Source organism: Notechis scutatus, chromosome 1, assembly GCF_049901735.1.
Source record: "Notechis scutatus isolate UNSWTSFEM ecotype Mainland chromosome 1, rNotScu1.2, whole genome shotgun sequence".
Taxonomy (NCBI): domain Eukaryota; kingdom Metazoa; phylum Chordata; class Lepidosauria; order Squamata; family Elapidae; genus Notechis; species Notechis scutatus.
This window is the reverse complement of record NC_142009.1, coordinates 317,679,853-317,690,307: the sequence shown is the minus strand read 5'-3', so window position 1 is coordinate 317,690,307 and position 10,455 is coordinate 317,679,853. Positions and strand designations below refer to the sequence as shown.

General features: G+C 39.6%; 1 protein-coding gene across 1 annotated transcript; it reads left to right on the top strand.

The window, feature by feature from the left end:
- The first annotated feature begins 1,310 nt into the window (after window positions 1-1,310).
- On the top strand, window positions 1,311-4,718 carry LOC148133501 (uncharacterized). The gene has a single exon (XM_087954328.1). The coding sequence runs from the start codon at window positions 1,311-1,313 to the stop codon at window positions 4,716-4,718; it is 3,408 nt and encodes a 1,135-aa protein (XP_087810454.1).
- The last annotated feature ends 5,737 nt before the right edge of the window (window positions 4,719-10,455 follow it).

Here is a 10,455-nt window from a genome sequence, read left to right as displayed (position 1 = left end):
GGGATTCTGAAATGAAACCTCTGTTACAAGAATCTCATCATAGTACACAACAGCTACAGGGACAAGAATTAGAACAAATTTCTCAAAGGCATATAGTACAAGAATCTTGCCACTGTATTCAGCAGTCAGAAGGACAAGAATCAGGCTGTGATAGTCAGTCTGTGGGTGTACAAGACTCTCAGTACAGTATCCAACTGCCAGAAGAGCAAGAATCAAGACGAGGTAGTTGTTCTGCTGTAGTACAAGAATCTCAGCACAGTATTCAGCAGCCAGAGGGGCAAGAATCAAAACAAGGTAGTAGATCTGTTGCAGTACAGGAATCTTGGCCTGGTATTCAACAGCTAGAGGAGCAAGAATCCAGGCAAGATAGTCGATCTGTTGCAGTACAAGAATCTTGGCATGGTATTCAACAGCCAGAGGGGGAAGAATCCAGGCGAGGTAGTCGATCTGTTGCAGTACAAGACTCTCAGCACAGTATTCAAAAGCGACAGGGGCAAGAATCAAAGCAAGCTAGTCAACAAGCTACAGAACAAGAACCTCAGGACATTAATAAACAGTCAGAGGGACAAAAATCAAAGCAAGATAGTCAACAGCCTGCAGTATCAGAGTCCCAATATAATATTCAAGAGCAAAAAATATTTGGAGTACAGCAGGAGACCCAACTAAGAGGCCAACAAGTAGAAACAGAAAAAATAAAATCAGAGGAAAAAAACTCAAAACGACGTAGAAAAATACGTAAAATTAAAATTGACCAAGCTCAGCAGACAGATAGTACTCAGAGTCTGAAAAGAGAGTTGCTTGAAAAAAGTTTACAGACTGATATGGTTAGCATTACAAAAATTAGAGCACAATTAGGAATGCTAGAATCTCATCATGGTAGTTATCAGGATGACTTGCAAAAAACAGGTAAGCCTGTTATTTCAGACATCTGTATTGATAGTCTGCCACAAAAACAGCAGGATTTTCGCCGAGGAAGCAAGCCAATTGACATTCCAGAACTTCGCTCTTGCAGTCTACCAGCCAATTTGTCAGATAGTCTCCATGATAGCCAGCAAATTGAAGTGCATGAATTTCGTAGTCTCCCTCTTGAAGATCGGCAAGTTCATCACAAAAGACCATCAGTTGGGTTAAAAGAGTTTGAACATGATAGTCATCAATTTAAAAAAAAAGATAATCAGAGTGATAAGTTATATGAACTAAAGCAAAAATCACAGCATGGTAGCCTAGGAACAGAAAACAAGATTGATTATGCGAAGGAGCCACATGGGACTATCTCTTCTGAGAATAGAACAATGCCACTGAAACAAAAGATGTCATTTGGTCAACAGACATATAGCATCATTTCACTGGAGGAAACTATTTGGTTAAACCGAAGAACTGGGAAACTAATGCAAAACCAGAGTCAACAGACTAATGATAGTTGGCTTCAGAATTATAGAGAGAAAAAAGAGAAACTTGCCAGTAAAGAAGCACTATCAAAGAGTAATGAGCCTGGGGTTCAAAAATCTCAAAGAATTAGTTCAGAGTCAGGGACTAATGAACAGTATACTGCACTTGAGAGCAGAAGAAGCAGAGAACAGGCTGCTGTGCTTGAGTCCCATGAGGACAGTAAGCACTCCCCAAGTTTAGAATCCCAAAGAAGCAGCAAACAGCCTTTATCCCTTGAAACTGAGAAAGCAAGTGAACTGCCTGCTATATCAGACTCTTGGAAAGCTAAACAATCTTTTGTTCCAGAATTTCAAACAAATGGTGAACAGTTTGCCATGCTTTATTCCCAGAAGGATGGTGGCCAGGTCACTATTCCAGAATATCAAAGGGATAGCAATGAATCCATGGTCTCAAAGTTTGGGAAAAGTAGAGAGGTGTCTGCTACCACAGACTTCCAAAAAGGCAATGAAGAGCCCACTTTATCTGAATCCCCAAAGGCCACTGAATACTCAACTCCTCCTAACTCCCAAAGGAGCAATGAAGAAACTCTTTTCGCTGTGTCTGAAAGATGTAGTGAAAAAGATACATTGTCTGAATCCTTGAGGGCTATTGAAGAACCTGAGTCCCAGATGACCAGTGAGTCACCTAACATCATGCAGCTTGACAGGACTAGTGAACAGCCTCTTGCAAGTGAATCAAAAAATAATGAATTATTTCGTGAAAAATGGGAGGCCAATGAACCATCCTTGTTTAAATCCCAGGGGGCCATGGAATTTTCTGACATATCCCATTCCCGCAGGGTTAGTGCACCCCCCAACGTGTTCCAATCCCAGAAGTCTAGTGAACTACCCAACTTGCCCCAGCCCAGGAGAGCTAGTGAAACACTCAAGTCCCAGAGGATTCCTGAATCACATTTTGTATCTGGGTCCCAGAAGGCAGATCTTCCCCTCATTTTTGAGTCCCCGAAGGACAGTGAACAACCCATTTCTTCAGAGTCTGAAATGGGCAGTGAATATCCCCTTTTGCTTGACTTTCGGAAAGGCAGCGGACAGCCTGCTATTCCTGAATCATTAGAATGCAATGAACAGCCCTTCTGCCCTGAGTCCAAGAAGTTTGATGAACCTGCTGTATCTGAAGCCCAAAATAATAGTGAATGGCCCACTATTCCTGAATTCCAAAGAGACAGTGGTCACCCATATGAACTTGAACCCCCAAAGGACAGTGAACAACTTACTGTATCTGAGTCCAAAAGGGAGAGCAAACAGCCTGAACCCCAAAGGAGCACTGAACCACTGACTGAATCCAGACGCAGTGTGTGTGAATCCAGTGTGATGCCTGATATATCAGAAACTCAAAGGTGTAGTGAATCACTCATCATGCCCAAATCCCAGAGAGATAGTGAACAAGCCATCATGCTTGAGTCTTGGAGTGTTAGCCAACAATCCACTACATTACTGCCTCAATGGGGAAGTAAACAACCTGTTGTAGAGGCAGAACATCAGCTGGTTGCAGATAAAGTGAACAAAGTAGCTGGGGATAATATCCTTGAAAGTGATATAAATGATTCAAAACAAACGCCTTCATGTGCTTCAAAGGCTCAGCAAACTTATAGCATTATTTCAGTTGGAATGAATACCTGGAAAAACAGAAGAACTGGTAAATTAATGACATGTAGTAGTCAACAAACTGAAAGAAGTTGGCTTCAGGAGCATAGAGCGAGAAAAGAAGATCTCACACCTAAGGGAAGTTTTGCTAGGAATTCCACACCTGAAGAAAAAAAGATGGAATTTGATAAAATACATCATGTTGAGGATGACAGAAAGGAAATGATAGCCCAGCAAGATATTTGTAAGGATGACTCTCAAATGGCAGCAGCAGCATTGATTAAAAAGAAAGATCTAATATCTTTAGAAAGTAATGAAGCAGAAAAAAGACTGCAGGAGTCATGCAAAGATGAACCTATTGTGGGAAACCAACAAGAGAAGTTGCTGCAGTCCCAAAGAGGACATCTACAGGAGGATGCTTTAATAGATGGAGTTCCAAAGCCTGAGGTATTAGCTTCACAGCTATCTGGACAAGAGATGGTGGTATCCAAAGTGGGCGAGGTTGTGGAATACTGCCAACCCAACCAGCATGCAGATTTGCCATTCCAATATACCAGCCAACAGCCGGAGGTGACAACATCTCAACCAGATAGCCAGCAGACAGAAATAGCAACATCCAAGCAGGTTAGCCAGCAGGCAGTGTTAATAGTATCTCAACAGGCCTTCAAAGAGGCAGAAGTACCAGAATCCCAACAAGCCAGTCAGAAGATAGAAACATCTCAACAAGCTAGCAAACAGATAGAGATACCGGCATTCCAACAAGCTAACCAGCAGTTGGAAACATCTAGACAGGCAGAAGATATATCATCCCAGCAAACCAGCCAACAGCAAGAAATAATGGCCTCTGAACAGGAAGAAGGGATGGCTCTCCAAATAAGCAGCAAATTGGATGTGCAGCAGGAATTCCATCAAGGAAGTAAGCAGTCTGTGAAACATGAATTTCACTATAATGACATCCTTTGGAGCACACCCTCAAATGGTGCACAGCAGCCTTATGAGTCTGCAAGTAGGAGTTCTCTTGACAGTTCATCATCATATGTAGAAGGAGAAGATGAAGCTCTACAGACATATAGCAGAATTTCTCTAGAAAATGGTGTCTGGCTAAACAGAAAAACTGGAAAAGTACTGATAAATCATAGTCAGCAGACAAGTATGAACTTGCTTAATAAAACAGCTTTGGAGAACAATGGAAATTCTGCAGGTTGTCCCAAACCACCCATATCTGATGTGAAATTGAATGAAGCAAAATTTGATCAGCAAACCTGTAGTAGCAACAAATCATCTGAAATTACTGTATCAAATCTCAGCACTCAACAATCTTGGGATGACATGCAGAGTATTGATGAAGTTGAGAAAGTGCTAGTTTCTCATGTAAGTACAGATATTTTGAGTGCACAATCCTTAGCTTATATAGAGATGCAATATGAAGCCTCAGTCACTTATGATTCATTATCCATGCCAAAAGGAAGCTGGATAAATCTTAAAACTGGCAAAGTGCTAGTATCTCAATATCAACAAACAGATAAATCGTCCTTTCAGAAAAGTAAGGAAGACATTCAACCAGTTCGGCATCCTAGTTATACACCTGAGCTGAATTATTATGCTCTGAGTGATATACCGGTAAATGAAGGTTCACAAAAAAACTGTAGTGATGCAGATATGGAATCCAAAATGCCTGGTGGATAAGATTATTGTTTTGAAGTAATTAAGACTGAGAGACAGACACTTGTGCTATGAAAAAGAAACCTGGAATTTTGGTGGATGGTGGTCGGAGCACACAAGAAAGGATGATAGTGAAATAAAATAAAAATTGGGGAAAAATTTCCTATGTTGTGGTTCATCTGATTCTGGGATAAACAATATTTTTTATGGCTTCACACCTCTTCCTTATTACAGTACATTACAGGAAACATGGTAGACTGAAGTTCAGCTCTGTTAACAAATATGCATTCATCACTTCCTAGTTGCAAAGGGTGACTGGCATATTTGAATGAGCCTTTAGTCAAATACCATGATAGAGTTGTTGTTATTATTATTATTATTGTACACAAAAATGACAGTATACACAGCAAACAAGATAACCATGCTGGGTTTTGTATCACAAATCACTAGTCAAACACTTCCCAAGCGTTTAGGACTGCATAATATATCGGCGGATTATGCGAGCAGATCCAAGTAAGGTGGCCTTCTGCAGCTGACCAGGGATGATTTTGTCAGCGCCAATTGTTTTTAAGTGCTTGCCTAGGTCTTTAGGCACAGCACCCAGTGTGCTGAGTACCACTGGAACCACCTGCACTGGTTTATGCCAGAGACTCTGCAGTTCGATTTTCATGTCCTGATATCTGGTGATTTTTTTCAAGTTGTTTCTCGTTGATTCTGCTTTCACCAGGTATGTCAATGTCAACGATTCACACTTTTTTCTTCTCCACAATTGTGATATCTAGGGTACTGTGTTCCAAAACTTTGTCAGTCTGTATATGGAAGTCCCACAGTAATTTTGCATGCTCATTTTCGACCACTTTTTCAGGCTTATGATCCCACCAGTTCTTTGCTACAGGCAGATGGTAGTTGTAACACAAGTTCCAGTGGACAGTCTGAGCGATTGTCTTGCAACAGCTCAGTATGTGATTGATGGTTTTGTCCGCTTCTTTGCAGAGTCTGCATTATTATTATTGTTGTTCTTGTTGTTATTTCTTTTATTCATTACACATGAACCTCAGTCAACTGAACATTTAAAAATGTATCACAAATATCATTGACTAGTGCTGATGGTTGATATGGGTTGCTGCCAGCATCCTAGGTATCAACCAAGTATCTTCTTAAAATGTACAATGTTCTGAGTAGCGCAGTTTTTTGCAGTTCCGCTGGTGTTATTGCAGGAAGCTGCAATTTCTTAATGTATTTTATAAAATTCTTGGACATGGTACCAAGTACCCCAATGACAATGGGTATCACTGTTATATGTTTCATCCATAATCGTGTAGTTTCGATGGCCAGGTTGCGATATTTCATGATTTTTTTCCAGTTCTTTTTCTTTGACTGGCTGGGCCTGGATGGCTATCGGATGCGGTCCCTATGGTTATGGGATTGCTAGTTTTCAGATCGGTAGTGGCTTCGTCATCATGAACCAACCCAGGCATCTACCATCACCAATAATGAGAAGAAATCAACAAAATTCCATACCTGATTGGTCGTTGCCTGGGTCAACAAGAACCGCATCAGATGCTATGGCTCCTGAACATCTGTTGAAAAATGGGCTATAGGGCTCAGTTGCTACTGCTGGGGAACCAGGGCATTCAACTGTAAAGCGACTGGGACAAAAGTGCAAAACTAGGACAACTGAAGAAAATTGAGAAATCATCAAATGTTACCATCAGGCAGAACCAACAGCCAGGGGATTTCAATTATCTTCTATATATTTTGGCAATGTATGGCATGTGAACTACTCAAAATAAAGCTTTGGCCCAAAGTTAATTCAGTGTAATTTGCTAAATAACATTGTCTTTGGATCCAGTAATTGATCTGATACAAGCTAATGTACATTACAGATTAAACTGCCCTGTTCTTTTTGCTTTAGATATGGGCCAAGTGCAAAAGAAACAATCCCAAAATAAAAAACCATCACATCCAGGGGTGGGATTCAAAAATCCCAGCAACTAGTTTGCTGCCCAGTTGCTGGGTGGGCATGGCCTACCGGAACTTCTGTGAGGGTCGTTTTTCGCCTTCCTAAGGGTCCAGAGGCTTCCCTTGGGCCTCTGGGAGGATGAAAATGGCCTCCCCCAGGCTCTGGAGGCCCTCCAGAAGCCAGAAACAGCCCCGTTTCCGGAAGGCCCATTTTCCCCTCCCAGAGTCTCTGTACAGACCCTGCACTTACCTGCATTGAAAATGGACCACATGGAGACTCCTGGGAGGGGCAAGGTGGGGTGAGGGTGGGGTGGGAGGGCCCAGCCAGTCAATTCAAATACTGGTTCAGTGAACCAGATGCAAATTTAACATCCGGTTTGCCCAAATCTGTCCGAACTGGTAGAATCCCGCCCCTGATCACATCCCAAATATATATTTAAAAATAACATTCCTTTTGTAATGGGCCAAACTCATTAAGGGCTGCTTCTCGAGCAGCTACATCCAGAATCCAGACAAAATTTTGAACAGAAGCACAGTTCAATGCCATCTTACACTAAATTCTCTTGAATGTTGAATATTTGACTTGCTCCACTTTACTATTAATGCATAGAAGCATGCCTTGCACGTAAAGGACATCTTGGACTAGATGTATTTGTCATATCATGGAGGAATACTTGAGAGACATCCCAAAGTTTACTGTGGAATAGTGATGTATAACCCAGAGTTTGTATGTTTGATAATTAACTCTAATCATCATGCATAAATGGAAGTGCAGGTTTTCTCAGAGTTATTTTTCACTAAATTTAGGAAGTCATGTATCCTTGTAGTCTTTGTGGTAAGAATTTTATGAAATGATTTAATCCACTAAGATTACCTTTAGTTTTCAAAATGAAGAAAAATCATGGGTATATGCGTAAGTTATGCAGATGAATTGTACACAAAATTTCTTAACTAATCTCAGTAGAAATACTTCTGCTTGTTTTAAAATAAAAATACCCAATAAATACACAACATATATACACCCTTTGGTTTAAGAAGCAGTGATTATATAGGTCTCTGAAACTTAATACAAGCTTTTTTCCATCTGAGATGTATATTGGTGGTAGATTGTAGATTTTGCTTGTAAAAACTGTTGACTCAGTCAACAATTAGAAAAAGGATCCTAGGGAACCACTGCTTAGAATAGAAAATGCTGGGTAAGAATTCAAAATCTGTGTATAGAAAAATTTCTGTATTCTGACATATTTTTGATCTGTGTAACTATTTTTTCTCTCTTCATTGGAATCAAAACCAAAGACGCAATGAGGTTTGTGGCTTGTTTTGTACCATAGGCTCTCAAAACATTGTAGCTCCATTTTAATTTAAAACTGTACGATGAAAAGGGATATTGTTCCACTGATTCCTAAATATATTTTATGTGGACATTAATTTGTCTTACATGTTCCATACTTAAAATGGAAATATCTAGCATAATTTCAGATAATAGTGAAATATGAAATATGAAAATAAAATAACACGAAGAATATAAATATTTGCTCCAATTACACTGAGACAAACATCATATTCAGAATATCTTCTCCCTGTCTCCTTTTATGTGGTTTTATATGGGCAGTAGAAAACTTCTATTTGCTGCCTACCAAGATAACATGACTAGTTTTTGCAAATAAGCAAAGTAGTTTTCTGTTCATGTAAATCCAAATCTAAATCAAAGAAGCCTGCTCAGGGCTGCTCAATGCAGAAAGCCTAATTAAAGTATCCCAACAGATGATTCCACAGTTCCTGCCAGAATAAAAATTACTATCTCATTAAGAATTCCACTATTGAAAATATTGATAATTTTTTCTTTAAACTCCATCAAATGTGACTTTTGACAACTTATAATTTTTATTTGTTTTGCAGTCTGATGGGATCAAGACCAGGCCAAAAACCTATTGGGAAAAAAAATGTACTACATGAAAATGTTTTTAGAACATTTGCTACTTCTGTGTAGCAGGTATTTTGCTTTCTTAGGTTAAACATTCTTGTTTAATAACACACAGCTTCTCAATCATTGGGATGGGAGTGGAATGATTAGAAAAGGGAAGTCAAGTCTCATGTTTATTACACACACAGGTACTTGACTTACAACCAGAGGTGGTATTCAGCTGGTTTGGACCAGTTCTGGCGACTAGCGGAAATTTTGAGTAGTTCAGAGAACCAGCAAATACCATCTCTGGCTGGCTCCACCCCCACCCCCTCACCTCACCCTGCCCACCGAGGTTGCCATTCAGGATGGGGAAGCTGCATGACTGCGAGCTGCAGTGATCAGCTGGGAGGTGGCAAAAGATCAGCTGGGATGCTAACCAGTCAGTTCAGTCAGACCTTACAACTTCGCAAGATTCCCCCCTCCCCCCCCCCGAAACTGGAAGGTCTGACTGAACTTTTTTTAAACTGGTAGTCTTGTTGTTCTGCACACAGGAGAATGGAGCTGGAAAGCAGGTTAGTGAGGGAATGGTGAGTGTTTTGGAATGGGGTGGAAGTGAGGATTTTGCATTATCTTTGCTCTGGCATGGAATGGAAATGAGAATTTTGCATTATCTTTGTTCTTGGATGGGGTAGAAGTGAGGATTTTGCATGATTGCTTATAAGTAAGAACCAGTAAAAGAGGAATGGAAAAATATCTCTGTAGATCAGCATTTTTCTGTTTTGGCATACTACATGCTGCCTTGGGAATTCTGGGAATTGAAGTCTATGTACCTTAAAATTGCCAAAGTTGAGAAGCATGGATCTACACTACAGTTTAGGATTTTGCATTCCTGGTTTAGAGTTTGGTGCAATTAAATAAATCAGTTGTGGTTTCCTTAACAGATAATGATTAAAGCGATATGAACTATAACTGGACTTTTGGTGAGAAACTGAAATTAAAAGTTGATCTGGGCTTTGATGACTAAATATGGGATTATGAAAATAATGTAGACAAATGTTAATTTTAGAGTAAGTTTGATTTTTTTTACTTATATCTGTACCAAAAAATTTGGAAGTCATTCTTTTTCGATTTTCCTTCTTTCCTTTCTTTCCTTTCTTACACTTTCACTCTTTTTCTTTCCTGAGCCTTTTCTTTTTTCAAATTTGTTTTTTGTTTATCCATTAGCTTTGTATTTTTTTTTATGTATGCAGGATCAAATACCAAGCCATTATAATTCTACATTCCTTATTTACAGAAATTGTATCAAAATTTAGAATGAAATCCACCAGGAGCCATCTCATATAAGGCAGGCTCTGAGTCCCTCTAACCAAAAAGTATCAATAGAAGAAAATATTTGTAGCTCAGGGTTGAATTGTGGGGTCCTTGGTACTCTGAGCTTGATGGTTTTCTTGCAGATGTTTCATTACTAAACTAGGTAATTTCATCAGTACTAGAAGGGAGTGGAATTTGCTCTTATTTTCATATACTAGTGGCTTACCCTGTCAGTGTTGATCAGTTGCTTCACAAACAGTGTTTTGATTGGTGCTATGTCTCTATAGCCTCAGGCAGACAAAGGCTATTCTGCACCCTTCCTTCAAATGTTCTTTAAAACAGTGTCTCAGCATTCCTTTAGGCATCTCCAACATGCAAACTCTGGTTAGTCATCCTAAAATGATTCCTCTTTACCTGGAGCTTCAAATTTTTCTGTTTGCTGGGAAGATGTGTAAAAATCAGTCTACATTTAATGTACATCTGACTTTGGGTTCCAACTTTAGGTTACATTTATGGCTGCTTATTTTGTTTCTACTATGAGTAAAGAAATGAGTGAGAAATCATCATTTTTATAATTACTCC